This window comes from Aspergillus puulaauensis, chromosome 5, assembly GCF_016861865.1.
Source record: "Aspergillus puulaauensis MK2 DNA, chromosome 5, nearly complete sequence".
Classification (NCBI taxonomy): Eukaryota; Fungi; Ascomycota; class Eurotiomycetes; order Eurotiales; family Aspergillaceae; genus Aspergillus; species Aspergillus puulaauensis.
In genome coordinates this window covers 1629885-1649512 of record NC_054861.1, presented here as the reverse complement: position 1 = coordinate 1649512, position 19628 = coordinate 1629885, and the positions used below count along the sequence as shown (strand labels likewise).

General features: G+C 50.2%; 10 protein-coding genes across 10 annotated transcripts; 6 read left to right on the top strand and 4 right to left on the bottom strand.

The window, feature by feature from the left end:
* Positions 1-126: 126 nt before the first annotated feature.
* Positions 127-1496, bottom strand: APUU_50635S (putative proline-rich, actin-associated protein Vrp1; the record flags this gene model as incomplete). Its single annotated transcript, XM_041705654.1, has 2 exons — positions 127-1323; positions 1383-1496. The coding sequence occupies 2 exons, from the start codon at positions 1494-1496 to the stop codon at positions 127-129; spliced, it is 1311 nt and encodes a 436-aa protein (XP_041558118.1).
* A 365-nt stretch (positions 1497-1861) lies between these two features.
* APUU_50634A (uncharacterized protein) lies at positions 1862-3121 on the top strand (the record flags this gene model as incomplete). The annotated part of the gene is made up of 1 exon (XM_041705653.1): positions 1862-3121. The coding sequence occupies one exon, from the start codon at positions 1862-1864 to the stop codon at positions 3119-3121; it is 1260 nt and encodes a 419-aa protein (XP_041558117.1).
* Positions 3122-3373: 252 nt separating this feature from the next.
* On the bottom strand, positions 3374-4287 carry CRP74 (60S ribosomal protein uL1; the record flags this gene model as incomplete). The annotated part of the gene is made up of 4 exons (XM_041705652.1): positions 3374-3636; positions 3712-3905; positions 4020-4197; positions 4269-4287. The coding sequence occupies 4 exons, from the start codon at positions 4285-4287 to the stop codon at positions 3374-3376; spliced, it is 654 nt and encodes a 217-aa protein (XP_041558116.1).
* A 471-nt stretch (positions 4288-4758) lies between these two features.
* Positions 4759-7061, bottom strand: APUU_50632S (uncharacterized protein; the record flags this gene model as incomplete). Its single annotated transcript, XM_041705650.1, has 7 exons — positions 4759-5773; positions 5817-5907; positions 5980-6387; positions 6443-6530; positions 6598-6745; positions 6804-6916; positions 6981-7061. 7 exons carry the CDS (start codon positions 7059-7061, stop codon positions 4759-4761), a joined length of 1944 nt encoding a protein of 647 aa, XP_041558115.1.
* A 685-nt stretch (positions 7062-7746) lies between these two features.
* Positions 7747-9922, top strand: APUU_50631A (uncharacterized protein; the record flags this gene model as incomplete). The annotated part of the gene is made up of 8 exons (XM_041705649.1): positions 7747-7995; positions 8052-8080; positions 8138-8177; positions 8237-8534; positions 8590-8703; positions 8751-9076; positions 9126-9515; positions 9566-9922. The coding sequence occupies 8 exons, from the start codon at positions 7747-7749 to the stop codon at positions 9920-9922; spliced, it is 1803 nt and encodes a 600-aa protein (XP_041558114.1).
* Positions 9923-10255: 333 nt separating this feature from the next.
* On the top strand, positions 10256-10471 carry APUU_50630A (uncharacterized protein; the record flags this gene model as incomplete). The annotated part of the gene is made up of 1 exon (XM_041705648.1): positions 10256-10471. The coding sequence occupies one exon, from the start codon at positions 10256-10258 to the stop codon at positions 10469-10471; it is 216 nt and encodes a 71-aa protein (XP_041558113.1).
* Positions 10472-11198: 727 nt separating this feature from the next.
* Positions 11199-11993, top strand: arfA (putative ADP-ribosylation factor; the record flags this gene model as incomplete). Its single annotated transcript, XM_041705647.1, has 4 exons — positions 11199-11346; positions 11471-11715; positions 11781-11846; positions 11901-11993. 4 exons carry the CDS (start codon positions 11199-11201, stop codon positions 11991-11993), a joined length of 552 nt encoding a protein of 183 aa, XP_041558112.1.
* Positions 11994-12700: 707 nt separating this feature from the next.
* Positions 12701-13625, bottom strand: APUU_50628S (uncharacterized protein; the record flags this gene model as incomplete). Its single annotated transcript, XM_041705646.1, has 2 exons — positions 12701-13564; positions 13623-13625. The coding sequence occupies 2 exons, from the start codon at positions 13623-13625 to the stop codon at positions 12701-12703; spliced, it is 867 nt and encodes a 288-aa protein (XP_041558111.1).
* A 1660-nt stretch (positions 13626-15285) lies between these two features.
* On the top strand, positions 15286-17754 carry APUU_50627A (DUF3405 domain-containing protein; the record flags this gene model as incomplete). The annotated part of the gene is made up of 1 exon (XM_041705645.1): positions 15286-17754. One exon carries the CDS (start codon positions 15286-15288, stop codon positions 17752-17754), a length of 2469 nt encoding a protein of 822 aa, XP_041558110.1.
* Positions 17755-18180: 426 nt separating this feature from the next.
* APUU_50626A (phosphotransferase family protein) lies at positions 18181-19503 on the top strand (the record flags this gene model as incomplete). Its single annotated transcript, XM_041705644.1, has 2 exons — positions 18181-18729; positions 18808-19503. 2 exons carry the CDS (start codon positions 18181-18183, stop codon positions 19501-19503), a joined length of 1245 nt encoding a protein of 414 aa, XP_041558109.1.
* Between the last annotated feature and the right edge of the window lie 125 nt (positions 19504-19628).

Below are 19628 nucleotides of genomic sequence, written 5' to 3'. Positions count from 1 at the left end.
GACGTTGTATATTATGTTTCAATTTCCCTATATTTACAATGCAAAATGGTTGGCTTGGTTTTCAGCCCATTTTCTGGGCCAAGCTATAATATTCAAAGCTACGGTCTCAATTGCTAATAGCCCCATCTAGCCACCTAATGCGCTGAGATCCAACGGTACACTACTTCCTCTTCCGGCGCGGTAACGCTTCATTCCACCGACAAATGGGCGTGGCTTGGGCAGTAGTCCCTCGTTTTGGAATTTGAATCGGCTATCTTCAACCCGGGTCATCCCATGTGCACCTAGGCTTGTGGCGCTTGACCCCGGCGATGGGCCGCCGTTGGAGAGCGTGTAAGCACTAGCTGCTAGACTAGAACGGTCTGGTATATTGCTAGATTCATAGGAGTACGGCCGCGATGCTGGTTCGCTTGGCGGTGCGGAAGGAGGAATGAACGGGGGCGCGGTAGGAGGTGCAGAAGGCGGAGGAGGTGGAGGTGGCGCCGAGGGAGCTGATACGGGAGGAGGTGGAGGAGCTGACGGAGTTTGATGGCCGAGGGCATTCCGGGCAGCTTGAACTGCCAGCGATGCCGAGGGGGCGCCGTTCGGGGGAACTGGCGGCGGAGCAGGGGCTGATGAAGGGGGTGGTGGGGGTGGACGAGGTGCAGCCGCTGCAGGAGGCGGGGGAGGGGGTGCGGATGGACTGGCGGAAGGAGGTGGTGGAGGAGCAGGGGCCGAGGGCTTCCGCAACGATACTGGTGGTTTCGATGAACTTGGTAATGGTGGCGCTGATTTTGTCGAGAAGTTCGATACGACTGAAGATGGCCTTGAGGCTGGCCGTGGAGGGGCTTTCCTGAGGTTCGCAACCAACGGATTGACAGGCGGAGCTGGGGGTGCATCTGTAGAAGGCGGGGGCGGAGGTCGCGTTGCGGGGAGCTTTGGAGCCGATCCAATAGGCGGCTTGGGCGGTCGTGAGGTTTCCGAATCTGATAGGTATGGGGAAGCTTCCTTGTTGGCGCCAGTATCAACACCTCCTCGACTGCGAAGCTTGGGCATGCCTCCGGCAAAAAGTCCGGCCAATTGGGGGGCAGCCGGGGCAGCAGCAGGACTGTTATCACTTCCAGGTCCCGTGTCGCTGTTACTCCTTAACCGATTCGCGCCCTGCCCAGGGGGTACTGGAGGAGCAAGTCCACTTGGGGGCTTTGACATTCCAGGAACAGGAGGCGCGGAGCCCAGCGGAGGACCACCAGATGATTTGACGCCTCCGCCTACCTGCGGCGCTGACCTATCATTTGTAACGGCCTTTTTCAGTCTCGCGCCTTTTGAGATATCTGAGAGTAGGGCGCCCTAGTAAGGCATCAGCGGTCTGATCCGAGTGTCGTGTTGGATACATCATAAAAGCTTACCCTATCCTTTCCACCACCTGGTGGTCTCGCGGGTAAATTTCCAGCTGGAGGGGGAGGGGGAGGCGCACCCCCGCCAGGGGGCGGCGGCGGCGGAGGTGGAGGAGGAGGAGGCATTATGCGTGGTCGGTAGAGATAGAAACGGTGATGCTGTGATGTTGAAGCCTAAGGACGGCACAGGAAAGCGGATAATATGGAGGACTCGAGCATGTGGAACGCAGGTCTCTCCGTAAAAGGACACAAAAATTAATCCGTCCCAAGTCTGCCGAATAAGCTTAAAGGTATAAAGAAAGCAAGCAGACGAGCGTGTTGAAGAGTAAAGGAGATGACGATGGAGGGCTGGAGAGAGCGGGTGGCGGTGCCCTGTAGGCGGCAGTAATATTCCGCCTTGTCGCTCGTTCAGGGCGGCTGTTGCGCCCAATCCTTCTCCACCCGTTGGTGAACACTGATTTGCGACTGGGGATTTAGGCCACACCGTTGCAATGAAGGGAATTGCATTGCGAAGCCAGAGGGCATCGAAGCCTGAAGCGCTTATTTGCCAATTATGCCAGTTGTCTGCGTCGCCAGCCGCCCGTTATCGCCCTCAGCCCGCCCGCTTGTATGCGTCGGCAATCAAGGCAACCCGCAGGCCTCAAATCGGACAATGTCTCACAAAGAAGGCCCTGGAAGCCCCTTCAAGACAGCTACTGCCGCTACGAAGGCATGCATCGACTGAGGCTGAGTCGACACATTTGCCCGACCTCAATACAACTCTCCGTGAGGTCCAGGCCGGCTCCGCAGAGCTTCGAAATTCGCAAACCGTTCCCTCAAACAGTGCAGTTGTAGAACTCCTACAGAAGTGCCTCGATATCGCAGAAACAATTGTGCAGCCGAACCGATCCTCTACGAATACGGACAACGAAATTTCATCTCTGCTCCACCTAGAAGAAAAGAATGGCAAAAAGGCATCACAACCAACGCGCAGCGCGCAAATATCCCACCCTGCAGCTGACACAATCTGCCGCATTGTCCACGACCTCCTAACGGACGAAAAAGTCTTCATATCCCCAGAAGCATTAAACTCCTATGTCAAAATCCACACGCTGCTTAAGCGACCGCAGCAGGTTCCGGAGATCTTCCACCTCTACGCCAACAAACCAATCCCCGAGGAGAACAGCTCACCTATTAAATACCTCCGTCCCAACCCGAAAAACATCAACAGTGCTATCCCAGTCGACCTCGCCAACATGGCCATCGATGTCGCAATTGAGCAGCGAGACCTCGGTCTCGTCCTCGCAATAATTGATAACTCTTTCTGCACCCCCGCGTTCCACCGAGCCAAGTTTTTCAAACGGGCTGCCGCTCCCCTTGGTGTTCTCGCAACAACTCCTCTCGGATGCTACGTCGCGGCATCCTGGGCCGCCAGTTTCCAGAATACAATGGAGCCGACCACGGCTACGGCCATTGCATTTGCTGCCACTCTTGCTTATGTCGGCGGGACTTCATCCGTTGGAGTCTTGGCTATTATTACAGCGAACGACCACATGGAGCGTGTTGTTTGGATGCCGGGTATTCCATTGCGACAGCGCTGGCTGCGGGAAGAAGAGCGAGCGGCTTTGGATAAGGTTTCGATTGCCTGGGGTTTCAAGGATGTTTATATGCGGGGAGAGGAAGAAGGCGAGGAATGGGATACTCTACGGGAGTTTATCGGAATGAGGGGGATGATCCTCGATAAGACGGACTTGATGGAGGGCATGCAATAAATCTGCCCTGCCTATGTACCATTATATATGCTCATACTAGTTGCAATGATCGAATTAGAGTGTAATATATCTCTTACAACTACTTCAGGTCTACGTTTCTACGAGAGAACAATATTAGGAGCATCCAGCGAGTTAGTTTTCAGCTAGCTAAAGCATACATAATCCCACCTCACACCTAAATCCTTTAAAAAATTTTCCCTTGTTTTTTTTTACCAACCCCACTTCTCTCCAATTAAGAAGAAAAGAAAGTCTCTAGTAGACACGGCGGGGAGGAGACATGGTAGCCTTGATGACAAGGGAGCCAACGTTCTGCCAGCCCTTCTTGAGGAGAGAGACAAGGTAGTTGATGGCAAGCATGATGTTGGCGACGAGCTCGTCCTCAGTCATGCCGACGTTGCCAATGGCAACACCGAGGCAGAGAACCTTCTTAAGCTGGAACTTGATGGTGGACTTGACGTCGTTGACCTTGGAGGCCATGTCCTCGTTGTGGGAGACGGGGGTAGGGAATTTACCAGCTGCACGAGTTGTTAGTATATCATCCCCATGCAGACCTCCTCGTGGAGGGTTATGAAGAAGTGGGGAAAACGTACCCTTGGAGAGACCGGGACCCAAGAGACGGGGGATCTGCTTGATGAGACCGTCGGAAGCAAGGAAGGCATCGTACTTGCGGGCAAGCTTCTTGATGAGCTTCTTGTTCTTGTTCAGCTTCTTGAGGTCATCAGCGGACATAGCGTCGATGCCGTGGTGCTTAGCACGGTCAAGATCGTGCTGGTCACCGAGAACACTGTATTATCGACCATGGTCAGCGATTTGTTGCTATCATTCCTTGTTCGTCGAATTGTTCATCGACTTCATCGATTCTTTTATTCTTCCTTCTCGGGGTATGCGAGCGACGTACCAGATGGCCATGCCGGGGCGAGGGACGGTGGGAAGCTTGATGGTACCCGAGAAACGCTTGTCACGCTGGGGGTCGTAGTTCTTCAGACCGATCTGGAGCTCGACGGTCTCGAGGAAGTTTCTCTTCTTCTCATTCTGAGAGTAGTTGAGCAGCTGCTCGACATTCTGGCGCACTCCGGCTGTAAAGGAAGAAGAAAATTCAGTTAGTGAAGGTGTTCGAAGCGGTACGTGTGAAGGATATCCAGCATACCGACTGTGATCTTAGACATGGTGCTGACAGTCTTCCAAAAGAACCTCTTTCAAAATCCTTATGGTGTGGCTCTGCGCTGAATGTTGACGGAGAAAAAGAAGTCGTGGGCGGTCGATGGTGGCTCTGAAAATCCGGTCTCCGCTTGTGGGTGCCACGACCCGCTAAACTATGTTGGGCCTAGCTGTGCCCTAATCAAAGTCGGATGACTCATCGACTGGTCTTGGCTTCGCTCTTAAGTTACCTTCTTTTCTTTCGAGTTTCAGCCTGCAATTATGGCCCGAGGTGGTTTATTTTCATTATTAAATACTCATATGACAGTATTCATATCGGACATGTGATATATCCAAAATTGAGCCGAATATTCCTGAACCCTGGACGGGATATGTATTTATCTACGATAGAATCCGACGTTTCATGAGACGAAAGCTATCTAGAGCTCAAGCCATCAATAGCGGCAGTTATTATTATTTGCCAATAGGATCAATGACCCCTAAAATGATTCATTCGGAAAATCAATATCAAGACTTCCCCAATCCCAAATCTGACTCAGCTCGCCCAGATCTATCTGTGACAGATCTGTGAATCCGTTATACCCACCCATCGGGTCTGAGGGCAGAAAATCTAGAGACGTAGGAGCAAGAAGCCCATCGTGAAATATATTTCCCGGCGATAGTGTCACAGCAGTACCAGGTAAAGGGTGTGGGATGCCTGGTATATCTGATAAAGTTGGAGGCGCTTCGATTGAGCTCTCGGGAGTGGAGTCTGTAAAAGCCAAAGCTTCTTTTGGCACCAATGGAAGACAAGCGACGAGCTTCCTCAAAGCTGTATAGCAGATCATTCCAGTCTTTGCACGCTCCGATAAACGTCCCAGCTCGGCAAGTGTTTTCGGAATCGCTTCGAGGATCCTGTCTCGCTGTGGAAGGATTTTGTTTTTATCGTGTACTATGGCGGAGCATAACATTGCGGTAGTGTCGAACATGAGAAAAGGAGCAAAATGGAATTTTGCGTTCAGGGGTAGTATGTGCCTCAGTAGGTCGTTGCAGGCCTCAAGCAGCTTTAGTGCATTTTCAACTGCGGTTGTTTGTAGACCCTTTTCTATGCTGGAGCTAATCGGGTCGATATATTTTGTTAGGCATTGCTTTAGCGGCATCAGTATCATCATATATCCTATGACATGTAGTTGGAAGCGTTGCAGTTTTATGAATCTATGAGTTTCGTCCCATCGGGTATCGGGATTTGAAATGGAATATGCCGGAGGGAATGATTTGAACCATTTCTCCGTTTCTTGTTGGACGGCCATTGCTTGGGTTAACGATAGAACACCACCCATCACTCCCGGTAATTTTGATATTGACAGACCGAGCTGACATTGAAGAACCATGTGGGTAATTGGGGAAGGCGTTTCGGGCTGGGAGTCCACGGGATCCAACCGCAAGTCGGGCAGTTCAAACGTACAGCAAGTGCTGTTGATTATAAACGGGCGGGAAAGTAGTAAAGACATTTGCCTTAAAGTGTCAGAAAAGTCTGATGAAAGAGGGGATAACATACCAATCCCAGGCGTACAGTATGAACCAGAGTCGCCTTCTCATTTCCCGGTCAAAGTCAGAGAATCTTGGACCTGAAGAGCTTCTGTGCATGCCTTTTCAGGAAAGTATATTAGCAAAATCTCCGGTGTACAATGTAGAAAGGGCAAAGGAAAAGTAATAGATACCTAGCTCTTGTGCCTCGTGAATAGCGGCACCCAAGGCATGCCATGACTCCACGAATAATGCTTCGGTTTTAAACCACTGGGCAGTTAAGAACAATTGTTGCACTTGCATCAAGCCGCCCTTACCAGGGCCTATTGTACTGCTCAATTGTTTTGCCGTCCTATGGTATAATATTGAGAGGCCGTCGACGGGCTGTCCTAGCTCTGATTCCAATTTTTGGCGTATATCTTCGTCGAGGGAAGAAATGGAGCACGCACAAAGGCGGAGCAATAAGCATGTAAACTCTGGAGTGGGCTGCAAACCAGTTGCTCTCCCTGACCACCAGGCGTTATAGTCCTGCATAAAAGCCGGTGGGTAGAGAGCATAGTATTGGTAATTTGTGTTATCGAGGAAATGGTCGACGAGGATATCTAACCAAGTGTAAGCACATTTATCGAGGTAGATGGTTTGCAATGAAGCTTGTACCTGTGTATGGCTTTGGAGGAATGGCATGTAAGGCGTTCTTCATCTCACTAGAAAGACTGGCCTGACTACCTAGTGAGATCGCGGCTGGCTTTTTATATAAGAAGGGGCATTGTTAGCTTGTTAAACCCAAGTAGCTGAATAGCACATGGCTCTACCTCTTGGGCACCGTTATCCGGCACATTTTGAGTATCAGGTAGATACCCGAGGGATCGGAAATCATCATTGTTCGCAGATATAATGCCGTCATCAAGTAACTGCCCTTGTTTTGGGTCTTCAGGATGTATTTGGTGGGCCTCCGGCGTTCTAACCAATTATTAGCCTGAGGTTCACTTATTTCATGTGAAATAGAGTGAATGCGAACCTTTTATCGTTGGCCGCTAAATTAGCAGCCCTTACAGCCTTTTTCGGGACGAATTTACATTGGTGTGCTATTTTTCTCGCCTGGCAGTGATTACAAGGCCATGTTCGATTGCACTGCTCAGTCGAGTATTAGACCCAAGATATATTTAACTAGCGGCTTAAAGACTGGGTTGCTCGCCTTTTGCTTTCGGCGCTGGCATTCGGTGCACGCAGTTGCAGAGCGAACAGGGGCCTTCCTAGACTCGTCCTGCGCAGCCATTTTCGGGCCAGTCCGAGCCCTTCCGAGTCGATGTTTCCATATGAAGTTGTGTTGAGGATCGTTGATTTGTCGTTCCGGTCGGCGTCATGTCGCCGCTTTAAGCTGCTACACGTGATATGTACCTGATCCGCTCCCCCTTTTCTATAGAGTGAGTTAAGTTTGTAATGATCTAAATAATGCAAATTGAGTAACTATGAAATAACGAGTGTGATTCATGGGTCTCATTAATGTGGGGGACGCAATAACCCCTTCGGACTACTGACTAGTAACTACACTCAAGAAAGTGATCTGAAACCACGATTCAGGGATTTAGGCACATTCGTCATCAATTATTTCGCGCTCCGCTGTTTTGCAGCTGTTGGAGGGAAGACCATGGCGGGTCGGGTCGTGTGAGGGCCAGGAACAAGCATTAGACTGGCGGCAAGAAATACCCTGTGGCCTGTGTAGCCCCCCGGCCTCAGCGCCTAAGCGCTCAACTGACCCGGTCATCGCTCGTGACAGCTGATTGTCTGCAGATTGGTTTCAACATCAATCCTCCAAGTTTTAATCAATCAATCTTTCACACTCTTTAATCATTTCAGTGCTTCTGATGTTAGATTCTTTGTTGCATATTCAGCGTTCAACTTACCAAGGCAATTCATAGCCGCAGTCTTATTTATAGCTGAGAGTGACTTCCAGCAACACCATGTCTGAAGCGCCAAGCTCGCCTGTACGGAGCTTGATGACAGCCCAGGAATACTATTCCAGTTTTCCAAATAATCCTATTATCAGCGAGAGGTTTCACAATATTGACGAGGCTTCGCATTTCCGCGATAGCCTGGCATTATTGAGTGACGCCCAGACCAGGAACTTTGTACTGGATTTTGGCAACGAGGATGCCTGGTGTGCTGTGGATTTGGAGACGCAAGATCTTACTGCATTGCTTACTCATAATGTACGTTCTCATTGAGATGAACCATCGTCATAGACCAACAGCTGATGTGCATATAGAGGTCGAGGTGTTTTGGAACGCGATGGATGTAAGCCATATCGCACTCTCCACATACATAGATCATTCCACTGACCGGTGGACTTAGAAATATATGGGCCCCAGAGGAACAAAAAGATCTGATCAAGGTCCGCCATGCAAATCCAAGTCTGACCCTGGATAATAACGCAGCTGACTGAATAATCAGGCCATCACCAATTACTACGGTGTCTCCGAGCGGCTGCAAGGGCTAATGTGCACCGATCCAGTAACCCGGCCACCAAAACCCACCGCTCCAGCCCAACCTGCAAGGAGAAGTTTCCAATCAAGAGGCAGCCCCAAGCTAGCACGCACCAATGTGGACGAAGATCTGGAAGACGGCTATGCCATGAAACCGTTGCCGAGCTCGGAAGAGGTCCATGCTGCTGCCTCATTTCGGGGGATTACGTTTGGTCATGTCGTGGATCAGATATGGCATTTTTGTTCTACGGATTATGGTCCTAGATGTATGTGATATGACTTGTTTGCGCTTGAGTGGACAAGGGGCACTGACATAGCTAGATACTTGCATTGGCTATAATTCTCTTTACTATGTACCGAAACTCGAAATGCCGAATGGAAAGGGACTTCCAGACGGAAGGCGGTTATGGTCGTGGCTCATACTATTTGACGACGGTATGTTACGTCTATAAGATATCATGTATTGATACTGACATAACCAGGAACCGTCCTCTCCATCCAAGAGAATCCCTACCCAGGAAAGACGACAGCATCAGAGCGCGAAATGAAAGCTGTAACAGCGGTTAGCCGCCGAAATATACAATTAATATTTGCAGGAGTATCAAAACAACACTCTGCAACGTCTGAAAATGACTCCTTGGTCACGATTAGAGTGCGGCCGTTCCACGATTCTGGCCTGGAGTATGCAAGCATCAAACAAGAGGATGGCGCAAGTCTTCTTTTTTATTATATATTCGACGACTGGGTTTCGAGCTATGCACTCGTCGCGAAGCGAGAGCATACATATGGAGTTAATCTTGATAGCTTGGTACTGATCTCCTTGCGCGAAATATAACTACCTACTAATCTGTGTACAGAGAAGCAGCATGCTGAATAAACCGGTCGTTGGCCTGATAGATCAACTGCATTGGCTGGGCAGGCAACTTGCGGTGCTCAAGCGTCTGTATCAAAGTTATGAGCTTATTATGACACGTATTCTCCAGAGGCAGCGTCTGCTTCACGACGAGGCCCGCTCAAACCAGCCTAGGCTGCCGTTTGGTCAAACATTTGCCACCGATACCGATATCCAGCGGACAATGACCATGCAGGGCAGTTTCAGTGCATCAGGTACACAGGAGAATTCTGTTGGCGTCCGTCTAAATGCACCTGCTGTCGCAAGGTTTGAGAGACTGCTTGACCGCATCAAGCTCTACTGTCTCTCGGAGATAGATACTTGTTTGACGGAAAAAGAGTCGCTTACTTTTCTTGTACGTTACCGTGTTCTCTTCTCTAAGGGATTGATGCTGAGAGAAAACAGAACTTCAACTTGATCGCTCTGAAGGACTCACAGGCTGTTGAGAAGCTAACCAGGATAACGATCCTGCTGGCCAAGGTTACCATATTGTTCCTCCCCGTTAGCTTAATGACGGCATACTTCTCGACCGAGCTTGAGGGCGTTAAAGGAGTCTACAACCAGGTTCAGTACTGGGTATCTTTTGCGGTGATCATGTTCTTGTCGGTCGTGATGCTCGTGCTCTTTGGATATGTAAGTGACACCGTCGAAGGACAGACGATCTATCGGTCGATGTTCCGGACATTTTTCCGGAAGTCCAGGAACAGGTTCTTGGGCCAGGAAGATGTACCAGCAGACCCAGGGCATTTGCATGAACATTGAGATGGCAGCCTGAGATGAGGAAAGGCCAGATAGCATTCCACAGGGTTCAAGGCAGCAATATAAACATTATGACGCAAATTGTATATTTACGAGATAGACAAGTATTTTTTTTGGCATCCTGGCGTTAGCCATAGGGATGGTTGATAGCGAATTGCATTCCATTTGTTTCAGTCTCAGCATTCAGCGATTAATAGGTGATGGCAACCAACCACGTGACTGAGGACGCCCATGGGTAAGCTTGAAGCAGTACCTTATCGACAATGCATTGTTTTCTATACAATGCTACTGCACGGTAGACCATGTTCCTGGCCCTTCACATTAGGGTTGTTGTGGATGGCTCAGCTGGGGATGCAGCAGTGGGCCATGGTTGACGCAATCAGCATTGCTTATGTGATGGTCTCGAGCACAAGACAGAGACGCAGGCAGGCCAGTGAAGGCGATCCGTTGGACTGGGGCATCAAAGAGAGAGAACGGGAGCCTATCAGAGGAGACGGCGAGGCTCGAATCTGGACCTTTGCTGGAGCATTCAGTGATCAGTTCCAGATTTGAGGAATCAATGGGCGAAACTCCTGGAACGGTGAACCAGCGACTCGCCCGCCCAAGGCGGAAACACCGTGTCCTCTTTGATAGCAGCTCTGTAGGCAGACATTGGGGGTAGGAGGATAAAAGGAGAGAACAGCGACGAGAGAGGGCGGCAGTTATGAGACCACGAATTCACATTTCCATTCTTCAGGTCCTTTGTAACCAAACCGTTATTTATTAATACGAATCGTCTGCTCGTGGTTGATTATTGCGTCGATTACTAGTGACGGAAGCTACGCGGCGGCTGAATTTCTTGACCTGGCATTCAACTTCTGGCACCCAAAAATTCCACTCCTCGACAAAACAGTGTCCTGTGCTTGACCTGTCCGACCCTTTCATCCTCCTCGATCTCTCGCCCTCCAGCCTCTATCTTGTTGGTAAGTCGTGCCCTGTCGCTTTGCCTCTACCTCGGTCTCGCCCTCGTTGTCCTCGCCACCGCGTCGAGTGGGTGCGTATCGGTCACCCCTGATTCCCACACGTTGGTCTTCCCGGCGTGACCACCTAACGCCCCTCCGTCCGCCTTTTCATCCATCCCCCATTCTCTCCATCTGCGCCGACCCTGCCTTGATCCTCTCACCTTCATCTCTTACCGCATTCGCTCCGGCTCTACTGCCCTCGCTTTGCTCGTCTTGTCTCCTGTTCTAACCTCGCGTCCCTCTCTAGACCTCGAGGACTTACTTTCGCCACCGCCAACATGGGTATCGCCATTTCGAGGCTCTTCGACAGACTATGGGGAAAGAAGGAGATGCGAATTCTCATGGTCGGTCTCGACGCTGCCGGAAAGACCACCATTCTGTATAAGCTGAAGCTCGGTGAAATCGTCACCACTATCCCCACAATTGGTCAGTCGCCTTCCTACCCCTTCCACGTCAGCTAGCCGATGGTCGGATGCTGCTTCAATTGTGTCCAGCCTGCGCCTACACAATGGGAGAAATGAGACGCTAACCAGGTGCTTCCTGCCTACAGGTTTCAACGTTGAGACTGTCGAGTACAAGAACATTCAATTCACCGTGTGGGATGTCGGTGGTCAGGACAAGATCCGTCCTCTCTGGAGACATTACTTCCAGAACACCCAGGGTATCATCTTCGTTGTCGACAGCAACGATCGCGACCGTATCGTCGAGGCCCGGGAAGAACTGCAACGCATGTTGAACGAGGATGAACTCCGTGACGCCCTCCTACTTGTCTTCGCCAACAAGCAAGATTTGCCGGTACGCACACCTGCATTCGATCGATAACAGCACTGAATAGGGATACTGATATGAACCTTTACTAGAACGCCATGAGCCCCGCCGAAATCACCCAGCAGCTCGGCCTTCAAAGCCTCACCCGCCGCCCCTGGGTAAGTTGATCTCTTGAAGGGATATATTGCCAACAAAAACTAACAAATTTCTAGTACATCCAATCTACCTGTGCTACCACCGGTGATGGTCTGTATGAAGGTCTTGAATGGCTTGCTGAGACGCTGCGGAAGACCGGCCGCGATTAAATGCGGCAGCCAGTTGTGATGAATGGATAGATACCTGAACTTTTGACTGGGAGTTGGGGATGATGGATGGGGAACTGGGGGCCGACAGACACCTCGTATAGGGAAGGGATGTGCTACTCGGTGGTGCTTGTATGTTTCCTAACGGCTCTTTATTTTCTCTATGCTATTAGCTTTCCTTTTTCTCTCTCTAATCCCGGCGTCGGCCCGAAACGATTATCCTTGCGCTTCCTTTTAAAAACCGACCTACTTATTGCCTTTTTTTCTCTTCATCTTCTATAAAATTCGTTTGTTTGCCAACACAACCCTTCCTCTCCTCTTTGCTTTTGGGTTCCCATACCCATACATATGATTATCTAAAATATGACCGGGGAATAAGTACGCATTGCATGAGGTATGGATGAATAGACTGTCGTGATTAATGGCATGTGTATTTTGACTAGCTTGCATGATGCGTTTTACTCGGAATTGTAGAATCAGAAGTATTATGATGATTTGATTAGATATCGTTATTTACTTTCGGATATAGTAAACTGATTGATGAATCGCTCAAATTGCTTGCTATCAAATTACCAGTCTTCATGTCATCATAAATAATCATCCCTACATCCGTCACTCCACAGCGACTAGTACTGACACATCTACGGAGTAGATAGATAAGATACCTACCGGGGTAGCCATATCCCACCTCCCGTCGAGAATACCTAACCTCACCGTACCTCCTTCCCCCCAACCCACCATGCCGCAGCTCGAATAATCTCAACAACTACCTTCAGCTCTTCCTCGTTTCTCGGCGCATAGATCATCACGAACCCCGTCGGCACAATCCTCGTCACCCACCACCAACTATCTCTCGCGAGCGGGTGCCGTTGGCCCCAGCCGCGCTCGAGAATAAGCTTCACGTCGGCAGGGTGCAGTGTCAGGTGTAGGCTTCCGTCGCTGGGGTGCGAGTGGCAGACTTCGCCGTTGCAGGTTATGCGGTGGTTGTGGGTTGTTGCGGGTCGTTTGGGGGACTTGCTGAAGTTGTTGTTGTTGTTGTTGTTGTTCTTAGATGGGGCGGTGGCTGGCGTTTCGCATGGGAGACGATGGAAGATGCCCGTGCTATGCTTTTCGAAGCAGGACGTCGCAGTGTAGAGGGTGTTTGGGTGCGCAACTGCGAGTCGCTGGATTTCTGTTGCAACAGCGTCGTACATTGCCGCCCCCGGCTTTTGGGTTATTTGGCGCTGCGGTGCAATTCCTACAACGGTTGGACGGGACCCAGGGCGAGCAGGGATGGTGGTGCGGCTTAGGAGGCCTGTTTTTGGGTGGAGAGTTGGTGGGACGGAGGGAGCTTGAAAGGGATTGCGGATTGTGACGAGGCGGAGAATGCAGATTCGGAGGTATCCTGCTGGGGTTGACGGTGTGCCGCCGGGACCGAGGGCGAGGAAGGCATGGTAATCTTTGCGGATGAAGTGAATGAGATAGAAGGTAATGGGGATGAGAAGGGCCAGGACAAGCTGGACGTGGAACAGCGAGAGCAGGGCGAGTGGGAGCTCTTCTTTGTCTGGGGAGGAGAGGAGGACGTTGGAAGCTGCCTAAGGTATGTCTGAGTATTCTATTCATGATGTGAAGGGATTGGGAGTCGTGGCAGACCATTTGAAAACTGTTGGATTGATATCTGAGTCTGTTAGTAGTAGCTTCACTGGTATAAATTATGTTAATCTCAATTCAATGGAGGTCGTGTTCTCCCAAGCTCTTTATAGATCCACTTGGTCACACCAGGTTGTGCTTGTAGATTTGGAACACCGTCTAGTATCGTTACATCACACCGCAAATCCACCATGCAGGCCAGTTAGAAAGATGCTATTGTCGAACGGTGGCTGTTGAGACGTGGTCGCTGTGGGTAATTGGGAGGATCTCTGGCCTTGGGTCATGAGATAGCCTCTCGGGAAAGCGTCAGTATGATGTATGTGGATGCGGTAAATATGTTTTAAGGCCACCTAAATAACCCATCGTGAAGCCTATACCGGGCTGATAAGGGTAAAAAAGCGAGATGCACCCCATTCATAGATGCTGTGAACAACAAAAAGTCTAGATACCCTAGCGTGCTGACGTAGGAGGCCCGAGGGGGATTCGAGACCAGGATGCGGAGTTGGTGTCCGTGAACGACCTCATTGGTGAGAGGAGGAATTCTGTCCACAGGCACCGGCTAGGCGCGCAGAGTCATACCGAAACAAGACTGATATTCGAGGCTTTTTGTGCTTGGGCACTGTCCGCCTGAATCAAGACCAGTAAGGAGCCAGTGAGTCTGTTGAATTAGTCCTTGGGAATGTATGCCTTGTGAAGGCAGGCCGAGAGGGCCGATATCCCCCTGCATGATTGCTTCTGTCATCGATCTCGTGAGCATCTGCCAAGTGCAGTTATTTGTGGCCACTTTTTATAGGTTCTCAAAGGAAGAAAGGGGCGTTGGAGGAAGCTTGAAGGAACTCCCAATGCTACGCGTGACTATCGTGGAAAATCTCCTGCCTGAGGCATAAAACATAGTGTCTAGCCCGAAATTGGGATGGCGCAGATCTACTCCCGCTAGTCCCGTTAAGGAGCACCCTCTTGGCTCTCAAGTTTTCCCATCATCCGTTCTGATCTTCTTGTTACTTATAATCCTTAAAAGCAGTGTCATTGCTTGTACTATCACGTAGAGATGTCCAATTCAAACGTCCGCCCTTTGCCATTTCACCCAATGTCCAGTTGGCCAGCCAAGATGGCTAGGCCTGCCTGGACGCACAAGCGCTGGATATCCCCGAGGCAACGCCGATCTACAAACAGTAACTTAGCGCTGGGAGTATACTTGCGGCTGCTGGGCCCTGTTTCTGTTGATTTGGAACGTTGACCGTTTCTTTCGATCGCGAATCTTCCTCTTTTATATACAAGCAGGCAATCCTTGTAGATGGTGACTGAAGAAAAGCGCGCTCTTTTGCATATGCCAGGTCAGTCTGAAAATCACGCGGAGGTGTAAACCACGTCACAGCACATCAGCGTGGATCTCGACCCCAAATACGTCAATCAACGACTACCACTGGCGGAACTTGGAGCTGGGGCGATTTGTGTCAACTTTCCTCGTTCCATCTTCTTTTCTGTGCTGCATGAGGTTTGTTGTTCACCCATATGAGCCTGTTTTCAATGCGCCGACCTAACAATTATTGACCTGAAACTTGTTTAGAGCTCGGACCACGACTTACGAATCCTCTTGATGCTATCTGTTTGATCACCACCCCGTGAAAAGCCGCCTCCGGCCCTCCTGTATGTGCACTGCTGCGACATGAAGTTCAAAATGAAGAGCCGCTCGCCGGCTCATGATAACCTGTCCGGGCGACATCGGGGGCGCAAGAACTCGATAGATGTTGAAAAACAACCCCCCCGCAAAGATCATCATTATCGGGACTTCAGTAAGGGATCTTGGGTGTCAGAAAGCGACGACGATTCGACAGCCCCCCCTTCCCCAGCGGCAGCGTCCTCCTATCCGGTATTGAATACGGCGGCCACGGCGCGGCGTGCGCGAACTACAATCGGCTTCTATCGTGTCCCGCCCAAAATTATGAGATGGCTCTGCTTTGCTTTGTTCGCTTCACTCATACTCTTTATTCTTACACTCTTCCGTTTCACTATCTTTTCGGAAAGCACGCTACCGACTCTCAATGCCCCTCCGAAGCCGCCGACATGGGAAAGCTTTCCTTTCCTAAAAAGATACCATGGTGGATTAAGGACGTTGGTACCGCGTGGAGAGAACGTCCCAGAGTACCCTACCGATGACCCTGAAGGCCTGGCCTCAGACAAAGACGCCAGTGCGAACACCGTCGACGTCGAGACGCGCGATGATGCCACCGACAAGACCGACACAGCGGAGAAGGGCCTGCCTTTCCAAAGCTCAGCCTTCAACCCCTATCCCAACTACACGACGCCGGAATATATCGAGAAATATGGCGTCAAGCGAGACTGCTTTTTGGATAACGATGAGAAGATTCGAGTCCCGTTGGTTCATTCCTACCCAGGAGTTCCCCGTGGCTTCCCCGATGCCGTGATGGGCTCCAACGAAATGCTGGGAATCAAAGACGATACCTGCTTCGACCGCTTCGGACGCTTAGGACCATACGGCTTTGGTTACTCTGCAAGGAAAGGTGGCTCAGGTGCAGGCCTCGATGGCGAGAGAGAGGGCTCAGAGCGCATCTGGGATGATATCCCCCCTGTGGACTTTGGCCGAGTAAAATGGGCGGATGCACAAAATCGATGCGTGTCTACAAACAACCATCGCTTTAACGATTTGCCTCCGCCGAAACGCCCCAACCTGTTCTCCAGGGAGGCTGATGACATCAATCCTGAAGAGGAACCAGCTGAAACGCCAGAGGAACCAACTGAAACTCCAGAGGAACAGAAAACGACCACTGAAGGGACCCAAAATCGACTCCCGCGAACAGCGGTGGTAATCAGAACGTGGCATGATTACAGATATACTACGGAGGATATCTTATACTTGCGTGCTCTGATCTCCGAGCTGGCTCTTCTCTCTGGCGGGGAATATGTCATCCACTTTTTGATACATGTCAAGGATACAGGCCTACCGATCTGGGCCGATGATGAAACCTACGACCGTGTGCTGAGGGACTCTTTGCCGGAAGAATTTCATGGAATGGGCACATTGTGGTCGGAAGCGCAAATGGCGCTTGTTTACCCGGGATTGGATGATCCTCCAGGGGCTCGTGGCGGGGGTGTTTACGGAGTTTACCGCAGTACTTTTATGTGCATGCAGTATTTTTCACACCAACACCCTGAGTATGACTATTACTGGAATTGGGAAATGGATGCAAGATACACCGGCCACTGGTATCACTTTTTCGACAAGGTCGTCAACTGGGCGCGCGAGCAACCCAGAAGGGGTCTGTGGGAGAGAAACGCTCGATTCTATGTCCCTTCTGTTCATGGGTCTTGGGAAGATTTCAAGCAGATGGTCCGCGTGCAAACAGAAGTTGGCACAAATAGTCCAAACAACATGTGGAGCGCAGGAGCGAGCCATGACTTTGTGCATGGTGACAAGTCTGCTCAACGCCAAGGCGACAAATTCGTTTGGGGGCCCCAGCGGCCAGATGAGCAGGACGTGATGGAGGTCGAGGGCGAGGGCATCCCGAAAACGACATTGGAGAAAGATAAATATCAATGGGGAGTCGGCGAGGAGGCTGATTTGCTTTTGTTCAACCCTCTCTTCGACCCTGATGGGACGACTTGGGGACTGAGGGAAGATCTTACCGGGTACCACAGGGAAAATGGCCTACCGCCCCGACGCATTGCTATCATCACTGCTTCGCGGCTTTCACGAAAGCTTCTGCACACCATGCATAAAGAGACAGCCCTCAGGCGGCATAGCATGTTCTCCGAAATGTGGCCTGCAACTACCGCTCTTCACCATGGATTCAAAGCAGTTTATGTACCTCATTCTGTTTATATCGACCGCCAATGGCCCACCGACTATCTCGAGTCTGTCTTCAACGCAGGGCGAAATGGTGCCTCGGGAGGAGCGCGCCATTCTATCTTCGGTGACCGTGAACACAACTTCCGTGGCACAACCTGGTTCTATTCTGCTGGCTTCTCACCAAATCTATGGAGACGATGGCTGGGCTACAAAGTCGATGGCGATGGCGGAGAGGAAGAGGAACTAAATGGCGAGGGACGAATTTGCCTACCACCAATGCTCCTTCACCCTATTAAAGACGTGAACATGATCATCGACGAGTCTTGAAACCCGATGATGACGCTTGGATAGCACGCTTTTCGCTTTCGTATATTGGTCGATCTACCTTGACGGTATTTGATGACGGACATAGAGATTTGTTTCTTGGATATTATATTGTTTATGTACATTATTATCATGGCGAAAGGCGTTTGATAATATTTAATTAGTGGTTAGCCCCCTAGTATAGTCCTAGGTGACAGCCCAACACGATATCCATAATCATATGCTTCTGCCATAATTGACAATGTAATTCAAATAGGATACTAGGATTCTCTACTTCCCTCGACGCTAAATTACCTATTGCTGTGGCATTTCTCAGTATCTCGATATTAAAGATTGGACCACCCCCCGAGAGCTCAATGCACTCTGTAACACCCCGCACCGCCCAAGACCCCTTGACCAGTTTCTCTAACTCATGCATAGTATCCAGCCATGGCGGACCTACCTACTCTCAACTGGAAAGACGAGGCCTATTATAACCAGCACCCATCCCAAAAGAAACTCCGAGACGCCTGCCTTTCAAGAGTCAGCTGGGACGCATTATGCCGCTACGCCTCATCCAAGAACTCGGACCTGCCATGCACACTGCTCGAACAAAGTACTCTCGGCGGCGTACACCTCATTCGACTTTTGAGCTTTTCATCATCAGATCCACAATCTCCATCTCCAGAAACAGTTGAATCAGATCAAACTCTATGGATCGCCCGCGTCCAACTCGAGCAATCAACACCGGAAACAGAATCGCTGCTCCGCGCTGAAATAGATGCAATGGAACTCGTGAGGATACGGACTGAAATTCCGGTTCCAAGGATCTATGGATACGAACTTAACGATGTAAATAGCGTTCGTGCAGCATTTACTCTTATGGAATTTCTACCGGGCCCTTCGGCCATGGACGCAGACGGCGGATTCGAGGTTCATGGTGGCCGGATACCTGACGAGAGGAAGAAACTGTTTTTTGAGGAGGTTGCAAAAGTACAGGTGTGTTAGAGTGCCCACAATATAGAAGGGAGAGAAAAGGAAAGGGGGTCATGCTGATTTCCATACTTATATTTTTAGGTCCAGCTATCCTCCATCCGACTCCCGAAAATCGGTTCTGTCATTAGTCGTCCTGACAACTCCTTCGATGTTGGCCCGCTCCCACATCTAGGCGGACCGTTCTCAACGGCAAATGAGTTCTTCGAGGCTTGGGCGCGATATGCAGAGTTTCCTAGCTCTGAAGAGTCTATCCGTGAAATCATGAAACACAGCCCCAGTTTGATCCAGGAGAAGGTTCTATCCTCTATCCAGAATTTCCCTAGATTGCTACAAGAGCTCGCCTCTGGGGGTAGGATATCAACAAGGAACAATACTGGACCGTTCCCGCTGTATCACCCAGACCTCTACCACAGCAACATCATTGTGGATGAGTCTTACAATGTCCTTGGCGTTATTGACTGGGAGGGCGTTTGCACTGTACCCTGGGAGGTCGTTCAACCGCCGCTATTCTTAACTACTTTGCCTCCGGCTATGGATGACCCCGGGAATTATGGAGAGGATGGACGACCTAAGGACCTAGATACTGTAAGCCGGTTTGCTGATACGGCGGACTATGTGAGATGTGTACAGGAGATAGAGGGCGATATGGGAATTGATCAGATGTTATCTGGGATTCTGTTGAATCCGGCTGTGCAGGGTCTTGCATTTGCGCTCAAGGTCTATTTGGACCCTGGGAAGATGGGAGTTTATTGTAATCTGTTGGAGCCTTTTAGGTAGATGTGCTCGATATTATTTGAAGGTGCAGGTCATGGTCAGTTTGTATCACTGATGTTTATTTGGATATCTGAATTGAGGTATAAGATATGTTCAATTTCTATGTCTCAGATACGGAATGGCCCATG